Source organism: Chaetodon auriga, chromosome 20 (genome assembly GCF_051107435.1).
Source record: "Chaetodon auriga isolate fChaAug3 chromosome 20, fChaAug3.hap1, whole genome shotgun sequence".
Taxonomy (NCBI): Eukaryota; Metazoa; Chordata; class Actinopteri; order Chaetodontiformes; family Chaetodontidae; genus Chaetodon; species Chaetodon auriga.
Window position 1 is genome coordinate 16454406 of NC_135093.1, and position 18853 is coordinate 16473258.

The window sequence follows — 18853 nt, forward strand, 5'->3', positions numbered from 1 at the left end:
GTCCACCCGGAGGAAATTCCTCCGTCTCCAGTTTCTTTCTTGGCCCCTCTCTGCTCAGGGGGTCCAAGGAACAAAACTTGGTGTGATGCTAAATGATCCAGGCTTTTTCATACTGCATAGTCAGCTCGATTCCCATGCAAGCTTAATGTCAAGTTCAAGCGTACAAATTAATAAATGAAGTTTAACCATGTCGTCTGTGCTTCTGTGATTTGCACAGTCATCATCCCTGACAGGGTCTGGTGCAGCAGCTTTGACAGAAAGGTTTAGGCATGGCACCATTTCACCGTGTCAACATTTTGAGACTCCAAATTTCAGAGTGAGCTGTGAAGCTTTTCATGTCCATTCCTGCGGATCAAGACTGTTGATCCGACATGGGAATGTGGTTTTAAGGCATTCCAGCGAGAGCTAGGGCAGCCCGATCTGACCAAAATGACACTAATCCCCCAAAGCACAGAATGATGGAGAGGGTTTTCGTCAAGCTGAGCATTGGTCAGTGAATGTAGAACAATGCGACACACACGTTTCTCTGGAAGAACGGAGTCAAATCATTTGAGGCTTGGTCACTGTATAGTATATTCTGTCATTTACTGTAAATCATACAGCTCCAGCAGACAATATGCTGACACTCAGGGACCTGTAGGGGCCCCTGAATGTTTCTGAGTGTTTACATCCTCTTTACATTTTACCTGCGCAGGTACACATTCTTCTTGCTGTTACACCAACTATAAGCAGTAGTGGAAGAAGTACTCAGATCCTTTACATAAGTAAAATTAACACACTGTAAAAATACTCAATTACAAAGTCCTGGAGGTTTAACAGCAGGTTTGTACAAGAGCTAATCATTAAAAGAAGATCCAAACATTTACTGCTGAAACTGTTTATTTCTGGTAAACTACACACAGTGATAGATGTGACACACTGCACACAGTTCAGCAGTTTGCACAGAGCAGAGTGAATGATGTTGATTTACTGGGTCCTCTGTGGACACTGCCATGGCCAAATAAGCTGAATGAAATGTGAGTGAATGAATGGGTAAGTGATGGATCTATTAAGGTACTTAACATCTAAAAAATGGAAAGAAAAAACTGCCATTTGTGGTGGTTTTTTTTTATTTTTCTTATTTCCTAGTTACTGTGTCACTGGCCAAGAGGAGCCTCAGAACAGATTATTAACCACAAATCACTGTAAAGGCTGTTATTGTCCCCCCTCAGATGTACTTCCAGCTTCGTCCTGACAGCCTCTGGGTCGTATTGCTGCTCTGCATCCCTACTGCAAGTGCATCAAAATGTCCACAGCAGTGCATCTGCGACCAGATCCAGCTCACCGTGACCTGCGTCAACAAGAACCTGACCCAAGTTCCTCCCACAGTCGATGAGGTCTCTTATTCACACACATGCACCAATTTCGACAAGATACTTAGTTCCCATCTTGTTCCATCTAATCCCCTTTCTTTATAGATCACGGTGAAATTAGACCTCCGTGGCAATGACATCCAGGAACTTCCTACCGGGGCTTTCAAACACACTCCCTACCTGACTCACCTGTCGCTGCAGCGCTGTAACATCCGCAGGGTGAAGGAGGGGGCTTTCCGTGGCCTCGGCCGCCTGGTCTTCCTCAACCTGGCCAACAATAACATTGAGATCCTCTACCAGGTCGATCCACACACGCAGATCCAGTTCTCACAGCTGTTATTTATCCCATTACCACTTTAAGATTGTTTTTGAACTAGAATCACCTCCAGTCACCTCCTCATTAAAACAAGCTCCCCCCTGCTTGCTATCTGTCCTCCTTTGTGTTTGGTGAGTCCAGGAGTCATTCGATGGCCTGTCCTCACTGAAGCAGCTTATGATTGACCGTAACCGTGTGGAAGAGATCCAGCCTGGAGCTTTCTCTCAGCTCGGCTTCCTCAACCTGCTCTCCCTCACACACAACCAGCTGGTCTACATTCCCAACATGGCCTTCCAGGTATGCACACCACCACCTACACAAGCTCCTCAAAATGACAAATTGAGAGGATGACTGTGTTATTATGTTCTTTCATTATTAAAAAAGTTCATTAAAAATGGGCGTCACAAGAACTGCTTTAGCATCCTGTCCAGTATGGCACAATGCAGCCTCCACTCCCTGAATTTTAACCTTTGAGGAGCTTAGAAGGAGATGTAACTCAAATACAAATACTTTCTTACAGTATGCCAAAGTAAGTAATTTTGTCCCACTTAATTATTTATAGTCACTTTGACTGCAATTAAGACACAGATAAACAATTGAGATATTTGGCATCAGACAGAGGTACAGCCTCAGGTCTGTGTAGGATGCTCAATCACTCCTCCTCCAATCTCAGCAGTCAGACTCAGTCCCAGTGGGGACTTGGTTTAAGGGTCTCACTCAGCTCAGTAGAGCGGGACAGAATGCAGAGGGAGTCAAAGCCAGTCAGATTCAGAGTGATAGAACTGAAAGTCCATCACAGAGAATATATCACTCTCTCCTTTCACCCCAGCTCCTCTGATATCTGTGGACGAGTGTGGATTCATACTGTATGCTGTGGCACTGCCCTGCAGTTAAGTCCTTTTGGGCAGCATTGTTTAATTCAATTTCTGTAATAATGAATATAAATCGCTCTCCGTGTCTGGGTGTTTTCTTGCTTGACCTGCACAGCTCAGATCAAAAAAAGAAGAAAATAGCACTTTTAAATCGTATTGTTTTGGAACGAATCGCTGATATGATCGATACATTCTGGAATGAACTGGGATCAGGTTTGTGAATGTGTTGCAGCATCTTGTATTTGCAGGTAGTACAGACTGGAACTGAGCGGCCTTGTGCAAGTTTATTTTGAAACCTTGGGTCCCTCTCCCTATACCCTACTCCTATGTTACGTGTTGTTGCATAATGTGTCATTGTAAAGTTCTGTACTTTTTGTTGTGTTTTTTTCTTACATAAATGTAAAAGTACAAAGAAAATATTGTTTAAAGAAATGCAGACACCCCCTGTTGGTGAACTTTCATGAACAAGGCCACCTCTTCTCTTCCAGGGCTTGCAGAACATCAAATGGCTTCGCCTCAGTCACAACTCTCTGAACTACCTGGACACTGAGGCCTTCGCTGGTCTGTTTACACTCACCCGTCTCAGCCTGGACCACAACGAACTGCAGTTCTTCCCCACTGAGACCATGACCAGGTAGTGATTTGGCACCTGTGTTCTGCCACAGAGTGACACAGAACTCTCACGTGGATGCTAAGTCTACTTTAGGAAAGTATGTCTAATAAGAAATTGTCAATATTTTGATGAAAACAAATTGCTGTCATATGGGGAGCTACTTTTTTGACACTAAGAACAAACAAGAGTCTTACAGCCATGCTAGCTGCTCTATGAGCTTTTACAGTGGTGTTTTGTGCTAAATGCTAACATCATCATGCTAACATGCACAAAATGACAATCCTAACATGCTGATGTTTACCATGTTCAACATCTAAAGTAAAACACTGACTTGATGATGGAGCTAGATTGCAAGTCAGAGGTATAGAATACATCTTGAGGGAGGCACCTGTACCAACTTTCATGGTAATCCATCAAATAGTTGTTGAGATATTTCAATCTGGAACAAAGTGGTGGAATGTCCAACTGACATTACCACCTGTGGAGCTACACTACTAGCATGGCTGAAAAACTCACAGTTGCTTGGTGTTTTGCCAGGAAAACACCTGCAAACACCAGATCTGACTGCTCTGATAGAGTAATATTGGAGCAATAATCCCAAAATTTCCATCCTAATTTTTCACATTTCTCCCTCTCTGTATCCAGACTGCCAGAGGTGACCCGTCTTGATCTGAGCTACAACCCAATGACCTACCTCGGGGAGGAGGTGGTGTCCATGGCCAAGCTGACGCACCTCTTCCTGGACCACATGTCCCTGCAGGACCTGGCCAGCACGGCCGTATCGAAGTCCCCCAGCCTCATCCACCTTGACATGAGCTTCAACCAGCTGCGTGTCATCCAGCCCTTCTCTGAAGGCTCACCCAAGCTGGCACGCCTCAACCTGGCTGGGAACCCCATCCACTGCAACTGCTACCTGCGTCCACTCAGGTACAGCAGAGCTTTGTGGGTTCTGAACCAATGGGTGACATGTAGGCCACAGTGCTGTAATTCAGCCAACCAAAAGGTACAAATCTCTAATCTCTTTTTGACCACACTACAGGGAGTGGGCGATCCGTAGCAAAGTGAAGCTGATGGGGACGTGCGGAGGACCGGCCCACCTGACAGGAGAGAACTTGGAGGCAGTTTACCCTCCTGAGCTGCGCTGTCAGAGCCAGGAGGCCATGCTGAAGGCAGAGTTTGAGGAGGCGACCAGGATCACGCCACCACCCACTGAAGAGCCAGAGAACAAAGTCAAGTGTCCTGCCAACTGTGTTTGTGAGGTGAGTGGGGCATATGATGCTGGATTCCAAGGGAGACAGTTTTGTGATTTACTTACGTAGTGCACTGACACTCTTTTCTTGCCTACTTATACTTTGCTGGCTGATTTCAAGTTTGTGATTGAACCAGCAGCTTCCTGGAGTTTTGTGTGGTTGACAGGCAGCCAGTGGAGCCTCCAGGAGGTCAGTGGTACCAGTGTGCCACAGCAGAGGTAGCAGCAACTAACAGGCCACAATATAACCTGAATGCCTCAATAGACAACAGGGTGGTATCGAGTCTCTCGTCTAACTCTTGGCAAGAAACTGAGCACCGTTAGCACATTTCTTAAAATGTCAAAACTATTCCTTTAGCTGTCTATTATTTCTAAATCACTGAAAGATTCTTTGCTACCAAACAAACATCATTGTAGCTGACGGAAACACCTGAATCCATGGAAATAAAGTTTCCAGGTAGATTTTCTTTCATCAGCAGTATTTAGAAATGACAGTTAACTGATAAGAGTTAATTTGTAAAAGTCTTAAAGCCTTAAACAGGTACTTTTGAAAGAAAAATAACTCAGTCTTCCAGTTACAAATGACAAGAGGAACATAAGCAATGAAACAGTCACTAATAACCACCATGGCTGCTGTACAGAAGTTAGACTTGCTTTAAGTTATCTTTGGGTCAGTTTCCTGCTTCCATTAGCATCACAGACTTTACCAACACCACTAATTTTCTTTTTTGAAGTTTCCCCAAACACTTCCTTCTCAAATGCTTTGTAGTTTAGCTTCAGGTTTGATTTTCATATACAGGTGACAAATAAAAGAGGAGAAGACGGGGCAAAAATGTTCAAAATATAACTGTTATATTTGACAGCAGTTCAAACCTGGTCGTCGGGACCCTCGGGGGGGTCACTATAGGGTATAGTGGCAATTGCTGCCAAAACGGCCGGTGCTTATGATACTATGATTTGTGCTGTCCCATGTCCATTACCTTCCTGTCTTCAGGCTGAGACACACCATTCCTCATGTGAGAACCGCGGTCACACCAAAGTTCCTCGGGGGTTCTCTCCCAGCACACGTCTCCTTGACCTGCGTGGCAACCACTTCCACTACATCCCCAGCAACAGCTTCCCTGGTGTTGCCCAGGTGGTGTCCCTACATCTGCAGCGCTGCCAGATCGTGGAGGTGGAGGATGGGGCCTTCAGTGCAATGAAGGGACTGATCTACCTGTACCTGTCTGAGAATGACCTCACTTCCCTCAGCCCTGACGCCTTTAAAGGTCTGTCTAATGCAAAATTACATTGGTAGAAAATGCCTTTATTCTGACTTACGTGTTCATACTCAAATAAATTTCAATAATCTAAATCCACAGGCCTTCCTCAGCTGACTTACCTTCACCTGGAGAAGAACCGCTTCACCGGTTTCCCAAAAGGAGCCTTCAAACTGCTGCCCAGCCTCCTGGCGCTTCACTTGGAGAACAACGCCATCACCAAGCTGGAGCCGGACACCTTGACCGGAGCTGAAGGCCTCAGAGCCCTCTACCTCACTGGAAACGGCATCGACCACGTGTCGCCCAGGGCTCTGGACCAGGCTAGTGACCTCGATACGCTCCACCTGGGGGGAAACAAGCTGAAGGAGGTGCCCACTGAAGCGTTGAGCAAGGTGGGAAACCTCAGAGACTTGAGGCTGTCTGGGAATTCAATTCGTTGGGTGGGACCAAATGCTTTTCGACCACTGGAGAGGTCGCTGAAGGAGCTGTACCTGGACAACATGGGACTGGAGAAGGTGAGTGGGGTCCAGAAGTGAGCTACTAGTCAGAACAACTTCCAGAACAGAACTTCTTCATACCATCTTCATTGGTTTTCTCACCCATTTCATCAAAAACAGTCTAAAAAGCAGCACTCAAATAATACCTTCTGCCACATTAGTAGCAACAAAACATGCCACAACTGTTATTCAACAATTTTTCTGATGTGACATCTCGTTCTCTAGATGTCACAGAACTCCCTGGCAGGTCTGGGTCCTGGGCTGAGGAGTCTCTTTCTGGAGGGCAACCAGCTGGAGGAGGTGCCCAACCTTCACCCCTTCACTTCTCTGGAGGTCATCAACCTGGCTGACAACCCTCTGATGTGTGACTGCCCTCTGCTGCCACTACGCTTGTAAGACACTTACAGCACAATGAATCTGGTCAGACATGTCAGTTTGTAGCTATGCCCTGGTGTTATTAAGTTACTCACGTTTAGATACTCATTTGGGAGGTTTATTATCAATGAAGAATGATCTTTCCTCTTCATCTAGGTGGATTGAGAAAGTCAACCTGAAGGTACGAGCCACCTGTGCCAATCCCCCAGAACTGAGAGGTCGCAAAGTCAAGGACGTCCACGTCTTCAAAGCCTGTCCTGGGGGTGAGAGCCTCCCCTCCGCCCCTGCCATCACCCCAAAGCCTGCCAAGGCACCCAAGGCAACCAAACCCAAACCAATGCACCTCAATGGCCTTCGTCAAGTCAAAATGCTAAAAGCCAAATCCAAACCTCGCAAAAGTCCCAACACAAAACCGGCAGCAGCCAAGAAAACCACCAAGAGTCGCAGCATGGCCTGAACCTGCTGCCTTTTGTACTGATGTTTTGACACCACAGCTTCTAGAAAACTGGCAACTGTTGAAGATTTTGAGGTGAAACCGTGACTCCAAGACTCGAAAACTGCACCAAACCTCTGCTGCCTTTGAAAGCTGTAGCTGCTGAGGCTGTTTCACATCTCCTGCCAGCCAGTTTCCCTCAGCCAGTGTGTTGCAGTATTTCCTTTTTTGTTGTATAATCAATAGTGCTGAAAAAGGTCAAAAAGATTTTTTTTTTCCCCTCCATCATCCAGGGAACCTACACGGAGCACACATGCTCTTTGTCAGCACCACCCTGCTTCACATTCACAGCATTAGATACACATTCCCAGCTCGTCGAGCAGCTCTGGTGGGTGTTTTAGCATGCTGAAGGAAAACAAGGTGAATGTCATTCACTTCAGTTTCATTATCATTCAAAAATGATACTCTGGCTTTACACTAGTTATCCTTAACCACTACACCAAAACAGCAGAATGTACTGAACTCCCTGAAATTCAAGCCCCAGTTGTACAGAAACTCTGAGACAACATCAAATATGAAAGTTGAACAATATTTTTTTTTTATCAGTGATTTCACATTTACAAGAAAAAGAACAAATCTAGATATAAAACATGATGACAATCTATCTGCTACGTTAGCCAGGAATGATCGAACACTTCAGAGTCACATTCACAGGTTTGACGTTAGAATGTCAACTGAAACAAAAGAAGTTGAAACCAATCAATTCTGATCAATATCACTGTAGTGGAACTCACCAACATGGAGAAAGAGAGGTAGTTTTGAAATTGGCGAAGTTAATCCTTGTGCAAGTTAGTCCACATTCAGTCATGATTTAAGGTATTTTAAAGGTATACTATGTGCAGGAGTGGTCGGTTACTGTTCGTAACCAGTTTTGTTTAGCTTCCTCTTGGATGCACGCTGCTTACGGTCTGACACCTGGTTGCTACCTTTCTATTAATTCCCAACATCACCTGCATGCTTTTTTTAAAGAAAATCCTGAATAGTATACCTTTAAGTTATATCCTGTATCCATGTATGGGCAATGTCTTTTTCACCAATAGCTAATCAAGTATTTACATTCTATAGTTACTTCTCTATATAGCACTTTTTATTGGTAGTCCACCATTCCTGCTCTGGATTCAAATTGTCAATCTAAACCCAAGAGATTAATGGGAAACATTACAGTTTGTATCTTTATCTTGTTGATATCAGCATGGCTGTTTACTGTTTTGGTTGCCCCCAAACTTTTGCAACCCACACACTGTTGAGACTGTTGAAATCACCCAGGACTGAAATCTCAAGGATCACAACTTTAAACCACCAGAGAATAAACTTTGCACTGGCTCTCCCAACTGATGTTGTACCTTTTTTATTGTCTCTAAATATGCCAGCATGCTTTTGTTTGTCTCATTCTGGCTTTCTTTCAGTTTTTTCTTTATCTTTCTGCATCACAGAGTCATCCCAGTCTCTTTGCTCATCTGCCTTTTCTGCAGGTCTCTTCTCCACACATATGTCCATTTCCGCAGCCTCTCCCATTGTGTCCTGCTCTGCATTGCTCTCTGAAATTCCTTCCATGGCGCTGTCACCTTCATGGCTATCTTGGTCCAGCTGTGGACTCTTCTCTTCCCCACTGCTTTTGTTTTCACTCTGCTCCATGTTGCTTTCACTCGTAAAGCTCTCCTCCAAAGATCCGTCTTCACTTCTTCCTGCTGTTCTTTCACTCTGCTCCATCTTTTCCTGTGCAGCGTTTTCCAAGCTGCTCTGCTCTTGCACCTGATGTAGTCCTGACTTACTCTGCTCCGCTACTGCCTCCTGTTTGATTATACCCAGAGAACCTTGTTGGGGGTCATCTGGAGGATCAATGGGGGTCTCCATCTCCACCTCCTCCACTTTCACCTGCACTGCAAAGACTACAGAGACAAAGTCAGCAAACTACCAAAATTGTCTCTCTCTACCAAAATGAGAAACAGCACGTTGTATGAGTTTGTCCACTTACTTTCCAGCTCCTCTGGCTCAGGCTTGGGCTGAATGACGGCCACTTCTGGTGGAAGACTGAGGTCTTCAAGCCCTGTAGCACCGTCAGTGTCATTGACTTCAGGCTGCTGAGCGTCGTCATCTTTAGCTTGGTACTGAGACAGCCTCTTTTTTGCATTCCTCTTTTCTACAGAAAACAAAAGGGGGAGAAAGAGTGTTTCTATAGCTGTCAAATGTAAGAAAACACTAAATGTGATGGCTGATCTGGTTTCTGTGGCAACACACTTCATTTACATTTCTGAGTCAAAACTTACTCCTTTTCCCATATGGGAAGGTCTTGCATTTCTTATTCTGTGCTGTCTGGTTTTCAATGACATCAACTAGAAAACAGAACAAAACATTTTAATACAGAATCACAAACATCTACATGGCACTGACCACCAGCACATTTGCTGTGATGAACAGTTTTCTGCCTCATTTGGTCTTAAATTCCACCAATAATTCAAATTACAGTCGGTCACAGTCAGAATTAAAAGGCCTCATGTGAACACCTTACCAGGCCCAGGAGGCGGCTGTAGCTGGTAGCCAATGAGCTCACACCAGCCGACGGGGTAGATGTCCGGGGACTCGTGGTTGACCCACTGGTCAAACTCATCCTCCCAGCCGTCGAAGTGGATGAGCAGCAGTCGGCCAACGCAGCGCTTCACAGTGGCCACGCACACCAGGCGCGGCTCCATTAAGTCCACTGCCTCCAGCTTCATCTCGGGGAAGAAGCTGTGACCCGGGTAGTCCTGAAGAAAAGACAAGCAGCAGGTTCAGATGCTGTCTGAGGGTCCATTTTGTACCAAATTTTAAATTGCAAGTTGGGATTAAGGCAAACAAAGTGTCTCTGTGATCACTTTAATATGCTGCTAAAAAGCACTAGGTCGGGACTTCCTGTCTTACAGTGTTGAAGAGCCGTGCAGGTGCAGCTTTAGCTTTGGTCTCCTTTAGGTATTTATCCCAGGTGAAGGTCTGCAAGTCATAACCTGCCAAGACAGAGATATCAGCAAGTATTTTCATTCATTCAGAGGAAAAGGGCGGTAAAGCAAAGTAGTGCCAGCAGAAATTGCCACAGTTTGAGCTGCAGAGACTGAATGAATGGCCATGTTTTACCTTGAGGTACTGTGAGAGGGATGTTGTTCTTTTTACAGAAGTCTACAGGAAGGATGGCATGAGATGAGGCGTGGTAGCAAAACCAGTCAGAGCCGTTGTTCGATATGGTTCCATCGATGCCCACCATCAGGTAGCCATCAAACAGCACCTGAGAGGATTGGAGGATAGCAGAGTGAGAGACACAGAAGAAACAGAGAAAAGAGACAACAGGTCAGGAGAGTTTAAGACAAGGTCCAACCAGATGATTTTTACACTGACTGCTGGCAACATTTAGTTCATAAAAAGGGACGCACATGATTAGTCGTCCAGCTGATTAAATGTTGCTACTGTCGCCACCAGAGACAACAGTTGAACTTATCATATTAATGATAAACTACAGGATAATGTGTTCATAATGCACGGCAGGGTTTCCTTGACTTTTTTAACTGGGAAGTGCAACATCTAACACATCTAACTCAGTGAATTATTGGTTTATTTCAATCAAACAAAACCAGAGTTGATGGTGATTGTTTGAGCAGTGACAGGATGAATCAAGAAGATCAAGAAGCTGTCTTACCTTGTGTACAGTGGCCACACAGATACTGCCCAGGTTCAGAGGGTCAATGGCCTCCAGCTTCATTCCCTCCTCAAAGAAACCTCCCTCCATGTAGACGAACCTGGGCTGCAGATCACACAGCAGTTGTCACGAGTTGTGCTAAAGCAGTGACTACTTTTCCTTTTTGATGTCACGTTTTCCTCACCTTCTTAAAGAGCAGCGATGCACTGTCGGAGTTCCCCCGATAACTGCTGGCAGCAGGCTCCACACTTTTTGCTAAGATTAAAGCAGAAACATTAGATTTATTTCCAGGTGAACATACATCTTAAAGTTAAGGGGGGGTTTCTGATAAGTTAAAAAGTTGAGTTCAAGACAAGTGTGAAATGTGTGTGATTCCTGTCAGTCAAGGGAAAAACTGACAAATTACACATGGCACTGATAACTTTTATCCGTTTAGATCACTGCTTGTGAGTTTAAATTAAAAATACTTTATAAAATACTTCAACCACCATGTGTTTCCTGTCAAGGTGGATGGGAGTATGCACAGTCTCAACACAAATGGCCTACTGTTAATACTTTTTACTGCCTGTCCTCCCAAAATTTTTCTCCCGATGTCATTACTTCAGTCTGTTTCTGATTTGCATGCTTTCAACCATAGGTGTGAACAAACTCAATCTTAAACGTACCGGGTGCTTTAATGGCGTGACCCACTTTGTTGGACCAGCCTATCGGGTGCAGGAGGGGGCTCCACATGTGACACCAGAAGTCAGAGGTAATATTGTCAGGGGCGTCACTTTGGTCCGAGTACACCAGCCGCAGGCGGCCACCAATGATCCAGTCTACGATGGCCACGCGGGTCCGACTCACATGTTTGGGGTCCACCACCTCCACACGCATACCTGGTCTGAAAATGGGCCTCATGCTCTCTGCCAGCTGGAAGTCAAAATGAAAGGTGGTGAAGGGACAGAGATGCTGATTCATTCAGGGAAATTAAATCTTTCATCCCAACTTTGTGGAATTGGGGTTGTATAAAAAAGATGAGGTAACATTTGTGAGCCAAAGCATTCTGTCAGGCAGCATCCATTTTTACCTTCAGGTAGAAGTCAACAGGTAGCGTGTTGGCCCCCACCAGCTTTTTCATCAGATACTCTTTCCAGTCTGGGATGTTCTGCTTCACATCTATGAACACACAGTTTGCCAAGGTCAAGACCTACATAAATTCATCAGTGTCTGCAATATCAATCCCAATAAAATAGAAATGCCTCTTTATCTTCAAGTGCTGGCCCAACAAGGACAGTAAGAACCAATGCTTACTGTCCTAATGCCACCGGGAAGCCACTGAGGATTATATGTGAGAGACAACGGTCATGCAGTTCTGCGTTTGTATGGCAGTATGATTCAGGTCTGTGTGTGAATCCTCACCTTGTGGGGGCACCAGCAGCTTGCTCGTCATGGCGCACCATCCAATCGGGTTCAGCTCTCCCGAAACAAGGCTGCACCAGAAGTCATGGCTGCTGTCGTGCTCAAAGCCTTCATATCTCAACAGGGCTTTGTATCCTGGAGACAGGGCATGGGAGGAAGGCAAGGGTTACTATTCATGCTACTATCAGTATCAGGCCAATGTAAAGGTTTTATTTAAGATTAGATATGAGATTAGAACATAAATATGAAGTGCTTTCTTCTCAGTATGGATTAACTGCACTCTTGATCAATATTACTCTGGTCATTGAAGAGAAGTGCTAAACTAAGAAAAAACTTCATTTTGGGGGCTGACAACATGTAATTTTTCCACATTAAAAAAAGAGAAGACATTCAATCAGAGTTAAAATTGTCTACGGTGTCATATCCCCTTTATTCCCTCCAGCTGCTGTAACTTCCGGGAGCACAGATCAGATGATAGGTCAGACGGTGAGGAAGGATGTCCACAAACTAGCTGCTAGCCGCTCTATTGTTTAATATTGCTTGTGTTGCTCACTGGTAATGGAGCATGATTATTCATTTTCATTGACAATGGTGGTTGTTTAACAATGAAGACAACAACTCCCATGATGCCACTCTACTCATGACATCATCAAACTCTGTCTTTTGTCATTGTTTTGACTGGCGCCATGGCCTGCTGACACAAACACCAGCGGACAGATGTACACACCTGCGATCTGGATGACAGTAGCGATCCAGTAGACTTTACTGGGCAGGACCGCGTTTTTGTTCAGGACCTCCACCTTCATCCCTACGGTGATGTCATCCCACTGGGCACACAGAGGAGCCTGCAGATGGAGGTCAGATGTTTCCTTACAGATCATCCAGCGTGATGTGTGTGTGTGCACAGTAAAACTTACACACTAATATTAGAGATAAATCCCACAACAGTTATTTTCGTGACAAAACACAACAGGACTCACATGTCTGAAGCAGGACACCGATGCAGCCAGAGAGGTTTCCTTCTCCAAATAGGTGCCCCACTCAAAACCTGCAGCACTTCCTACAGAACAGAAAGAACAGAGGAATCAAACAGCTGGAGTAACATTTTGTGCAACGTTCATGCAGATGTCCCTGTGTATGTGTGTGTGTTCGGTGCCCTCACCGTCCAGTCCTGGCGGGGTTGGAGGGGTTTTGTTCACCTTGTTCAACACTGTGGCTTTTTTCGTGGGGGGCTTTCCCTGGAGAGACAGAAGGATAAGGAAAGATCGCGTAAAATCGTCTCATCGTCCCCCATTTTTGTGGCCATTTTTACCACTTGAAGCAACTTCTGGCACATTTAGCCATATGACTATGTATTTCAAACTGGTGACAACGTATTGAAGTTTTGGTTAGACATCTAAATGAAGAGAGGCCTGGAGGCATGGAAACACCTGTGTGTGATAAATAGCTCTGGACACATTAGTGTTCTGACATACAGTTGGTTCAGTATTCATAGGTGAACATCATTACTATGAAAGTGAAAAGACGACAGCTTTAAAAGTGGCAAAAGAGATGTAACATTTGTCTTTTTTTCTCCACAAAACTTCACACAGGAACAAAGACCTGGCAAATGCTTTTTCAGCCTTTATTGCACTTTTTCCCCAAGAATGTTATTCATGAATACAGCTGCACATTTCAAGTCTTGAAAAGCATGAGACACACGAAACAAACAAATTCTAACTATAATTACATACAATTATAATGACATGTCAGTAAATAGCAAAAGAGGGCAATAAGATTTTCCCTGAGTGAATCAGTATTTTCAAATTAGCTTTTTTGTCTGTCCAACAGTCCAAAACTCATCCATATTCACTTTACTGTCATAGTGCAGCGTTTCCCAACCACTTCTCATGGCACATAAGTGTGCCATGAGAAAATCATCAGGTGAGCCGTGGAAGATTATCCAATTTCACCTGATTGGTGCTTAGTGAAATCTTCCTGTGTGTCTTTCTTCAATTCCAGCAAGAATATCAGCTTTGTGTTCAACTAAACAGGCCCAGGTTTCACACTGAGTAAGTAAATTGAGCAAATTAAGACTAGATAGTGATTTTCTCTGATGTAAAATATGTGCCGTGGCTCAAAAAGGTTGGGAAACACTGTCATAGTTGACTGAAAGAAAGGTTCATATTCACACTTGAGAAGTCAGAACCACTGAATGTTGTCAGCTTTGCTTTAAAATGACTTAAACATTAATCAATAATTAAAATAACTGCTAATCCATTTTTTATGGACTGACTAAATAAAGGGCTAATGGGTTCAGCTCTCACTCAGACACTCATTTGTTTGTGAACAACCGCAACAAGATGATCCTAAAATAAACACATTACATTCGGTGACAGAGAAACGTTCAGGCAAATAATAAAATGAAAAAGAAAACATTTACACGTCATGCTGCTCTCATCTCATATTCAGCCTGTTTCGACAGGTTTTTTCCATCAGTTGCCATTCAAAGCTGAATGATTCCTGCTCTTTTAGGCCCAGGACTGATGTATCTGCCGGCTCCATCTGAGGAGAAAAAGAAAATGTATCGCATCCTCTCTTCGCCATGCCAACCTACCAGCTGATCCAGGTGAACGACGCAGGCGGCGGGGTCACCTGTCTCAGAGGTGCGCGCGTGCCTGCAGTGGGAGGGGACGGCGGTGGCCTTGAGGAGCCGAGCGCGGCGGATCGGATGCTCCGGGGTGTGGTAGTCATCCGGCTGAAAGTGCTTCTGGCAGACGTACAGCTTGCTGAGAAGGTGCAGCGGGGTGTCCATAGCCATGTTCAGAGCAAACAGCCATTGCTTCAGTCTCTCCGGGTGGACGAGCGGAAACCGATGAAAGGCGACGCTCGGACGTTTCGTGCTCCAGCAGGTATCAACGCAACACCTGTGAACCATTTGTTGTGATGAACAGACGCCTCCGGCCAATGAAAGGGCGACAAGAGTCACAGAGACCCGCAGACAGGTCGATGCACTGGTTTCAAGTCCAGCGCGGGTTTCTTCTTCTTCTTCTTCTTCTTCTTCTTCTTCCACCCTTTTCTGCAACTGCGACCGAGTGACGGCTTTGTGCTAAATACTGCCCCCATTTGTCCGCAATTATTAATCTGCACCTGGTATCAGTTTCCAAAGATTCCGGATCCAGCTGCTTGAACTTTGCGTATAAATAAAATGAATTTGATGGAAATGGTGAAACAACTCGTCACGTGACAGAACATTTTGATCACTGATCCTTTAGAGTTAAACCAACTAAATGTCTTTGGGTGCTAAAACAAGCAACTTGAAGACATAAGTTTTGAACAGCACATGCAAACCTGGAACTTGAGATGAGTCTGGATAGAATAATCGTGCTCAGTTTTTGTCCCTACCAAAAACCAATGATGTAACAATAATCACCAAATCATCACCATGATGCTGATGACAACTATTTTCTTGTGTTGAAATAGTTCCACAACACAGTGTTGCTCATACTGTAGATCTGCTGATGGAGGCTGCTTACAAGAGCAAAGGACTCCTTCCTGATATAAGACGGATGTGAAAGAGCTTGAAGTAAAAGGAGAGAGAGGCAGCCTTCATCTGTGTCTTAAGAGGAAGGACAAGAGGTGGGAAATAAAGAAGAGCTAGATGAAGACCACAGAGGTGTCACAGAGACACTGTTGTCCATAAGTGGTACCAAGTAATGACTGTCAGTGATCTACAATCCACTACCTTTCTGTATGATAAATAATTTAAGAAGCTATAGAACTGGAAACAACAGTAACTCTGGATACTAGCTCGATCACCTGTGACTCACTTACTGTCTGAAACAACATTAGTAAGCACAGCAGACATGCTGGAGGACATTTGGGGCAGAAAACCTCTTGATGTCCAATATGTAAAGGAGCACAGACTTTTAGTTTGGGAAGCATTTGAAAAAATAAAGCTCTGCTTGACAACAAGCAAGCTGAAAAACACCAGAAAGCTTGAGTGAAAAGCCTAAAATTTTACATCTCCTACATGAGAAAAATGCCACATGCAATGACATCCCTGCAAGAACTTTAATCACTCAGTGCTGCTGCACGCTCACCTGCAGACGTGCCAGTATGGAGGTCTTCTTGGAGTTTGATGAATAGGACCGTGAACAGGATGTGCTGCAGAAACGCTTGGTCTTTGAAAAGAAGCTGCTGATGTTGCCGGTGGTGCCACACATCTCACACACCACTGGAAAGATGAAAAAATACATTGAGGAAACATCATCTAACTTTATTAACAGTCCCTTGAGCTTATAAAGAACTCATTCTTATTGGTCCATCACTCCTTTTGACTCTTTTAACAATGTTAAAATTCAAATGAACAGACAGAAAAGTGACATTTTGTCTCTCTGCCCTTGTTCTCCTGTCTTGTTGACGCCTCACCTGGTCGTTCTTCTCTGTTCTTTTCTCCTGACTTCACCCCTCTGCCTGTCAGATGTTCTCTGTCACCTTCTCCGTCGGTATCATTCAACTGAATGGGCGCCGTTTCATTGCACTCTACCTGTGAAGAGAAAAATCAGACAATCATAAATAGAAAGCACAAATGTGACTTTGATTTTACGTCACACATTTAAACATACAAAAAGGGCTTGTTTGAAGCTCTCAGAATGACTGGCTTTCTCTCTGCAGTGACCTTTCCATGATCACAACTACTCACACTTATGATACGCTCTCTTGGTTCAGCTGTAACGCCCCGCCGTTGGATAGCAGGCAGGCACTTACTGCAGCCCACTCCCCCGCAGGAGGAACAGTGCGGACGGACAAACACTGTAGGAGCAGCTCCCGGCCTCAGCTTCAGGGCACACGTCGATGGTCTGGGCTCAAAGTACTCCCTGCCGAAGTGGTCACTGCAGAGGTGACAGTTGGGTGTGGCAACCCACTGACTGCGGGTGCGCTGCACCTGCTTCTCCCATTTGCGAAACTCCTCAGGGTCCTTGGGGAATTTAAACAGTGTCACGCCATCCTCTGAAGTTTTGCCGCACCCATAGGCCACACAGTGGTAGGGCATCCTGAGCTCTGTTCACGTGAGGACCATCAATGCCTGAGAGTACGAAGCAGGATCGACAGCCAGCGCTTTCTTTTAAGAGCTCTGCAGAGAAAAGTGAAGACTTTACATTACAACAAGCAGACAGTTTTCTAAATCTACCACAGAAAACACATATCTGTAACATTTACTTTTTGGTAACACCAGTTCCAGACACCGGAGTTAAGAACACAGTTGGTCAGCAGGGGCAGACACAGGCAGAGCTGGATGATAGTTTCTAAAATATCCATGCTGCTTCCTGGTGCAATATGACTTAATATTGAATTCTGCATTATATTTTCGACTGAAATGAATGATGAATGACTCTAGGCGCCTGGATATTATAGTCACATCAGAAATAACAGTTTCCCTACATCATCTTAAGAGTTAATCTTAATAGTTTGATTTTGGCAAAAATATCAAGCCCTAAACACACAGACTGATAATCAAAACATTAGATAACTAACAACAGACAATGAAACGTTCGTTCGTTTTAAGGTAAGACAAACTTCTACAAGCCAGAACTTGAAAAAATGACTAATTGTAACTTACAAAGGTTTATTAAATAAGTGAACAAAAAGTAAACGCCAGGCCTAACATGCGAAGTAACACTTGTAGCATCAATTAATTTTGCTATTAAACTCACTGTTATGAGCAAATTGTAACGGCTAACAAGTTTATTAGCGAACTGGTCAAAACATAAACAAGTAAGACTAGCTCACATGCTACTGCACGTGGAAGCTAGTCGAGCTACGAGCGCGTTTGTATAATTCAGAGGCAGCAATTAGCTTTTTTTTGCTTTAAGTGTCTACTTACAGACGTTAATAACATCTAGGTATTCAATGAAATGTTTCATACAGCTGCAAAATTGAAGCTAATAACTGTTTAACTACATCTCGCAGACAACACCGGCACTGTATGGTGGTCGCCTACCTTTGACGTCATCGTAGTGACTTCTTACGCAACAAAGCATTATGGGAGTTGACGTTTGTGCAGGTACAGGTGGGAAAAAAAATACTCTTAAAATGCTGGATTAATTGAATAATAGTTAAAGTAAAAGTTAGTAGTGAAGCTATGTGGTATTTGTAACAATAAAGGTGTCAAATAAGAAATATTAGACTATTATATATGTTATATTTTCTGAGTTTGTAAATTTTCTTTTCTGTGATTAGTATATTGGATGCTACCAAGACTGTGGAGTAAGATGTTATCTTTTTCAAGATACCTACATAAATGCTGTTCATAAATTCTGCCATAAGAAGAACCATCATGAGTAGAAACACATTGGTGATTCAACCAAAATGGTAACCGAGTCAGCACCGTAGCATGAGCCCAACAGGAACTGAGATATTCACATACCCTGGCAGAGTTTGGGTTAGCTATCTCTTCATGGTTTTCTTCACCTGCTGCTCAGCACCCTCTTGTCTGTGCCAACACCACAGCAGTTTATTCTCAGAGGATTTTATCAGTGCAGTCTGATAATTATGTTCTCCAGGCTGAACTGCCCTTGCCCTTTTTGTCTTACTGGTGGCAAGCCATAAGGGAATCAAAGTTTTGTCGTGTTCTCCTTGGTACCAGTTTCTGATTTAAAAAAGAACTGGAAACCAGCATCAATCCAAGCACAGGACAACAACTAAAACTAATCTAATAATGTGCCTTATATGGTTAAATACTTAAGTATTTCTATCAAAATAGAAGCAATGCTGTGTTTT

At 44.1% G+C, this 18853-nt stretch overlaps 2 protein-coding genes across 3 annotated transcripts; one reads left to right on the top strand and one right to left on the bottom strand.

Annotated features, from left to right (window-relative positions):
• Positions 1-1211: 1211 nt before the first annotated feature.
• chadlb (chondroadherin-like b) lies at positions 1212-8357 on the top strand. Its single transcript, XM_076760544.1, has 10 exons — positions 1212-1376; positions 1458-1652; positions 1810-1965; positions 3029-3174; positions 3799-4080; positions 4193-4412; positions 5397-5670; positions 5764-6176; positions 6384-6550; positions 6690-8357. The coding sequence occupies exons 1-10, from the start codon at positions 1212-1214 to the stop codon at positions 6988-6990; spliced, it is 2319 nt and encodes a 772-aa protein (XP_076616659.1). The 3' UTR covers positions 6991-8357.
• On the bottom strand, positions 7543-18084 carry l3mbtl2 (L3MBTL histone methyl-lysine binding protein 2). 2 transcript variants are annotated; one of them, XM_076760542.1, is made up of 18 exons: positions 17958-18084; positions 16776-17207; positions 16502-16619; positions 16174-16307; positions 13254-13329; positions 13072-13151; positions 12819-12936; positions 12092-12226; positions 11760-11848; positions 11356-11602; positions 10875-10945; positions 10691-10795; positions 10135-10282; positions 9925-10007; positions 9536-9770; positions 9294-9359; positions 9002-9166; positions 7543-8915 (listed from the first exon to the last, which is right to left on the bottom strand). In XM_076760542.1, the coding sequence occupies exons 2-18, from the start codon at positions 17124-17126 to the stop codon at positions 8413-8415; spliced, it is 2724 nt and encodes a 907-aa protein (XP_076616657.1). In that variant the 5' UTR covers positions 17127-17207; positions 17958-18084; the 3' UTR covers positions 7543-8412. The 2 variants fall into 2 exon arrangements, with proteins under 2 accessions (XP_076616657.1, XP_076616658.1); XM_076760543.1 differs by lacking the exons at positions 16174-16307; positions 16502-16619; positions 16776-17207; positions 17958-18084 and adding an exon at positions 14688-15164.
• Positions 18085-18853: the final 769 nt, after the last annotated feature.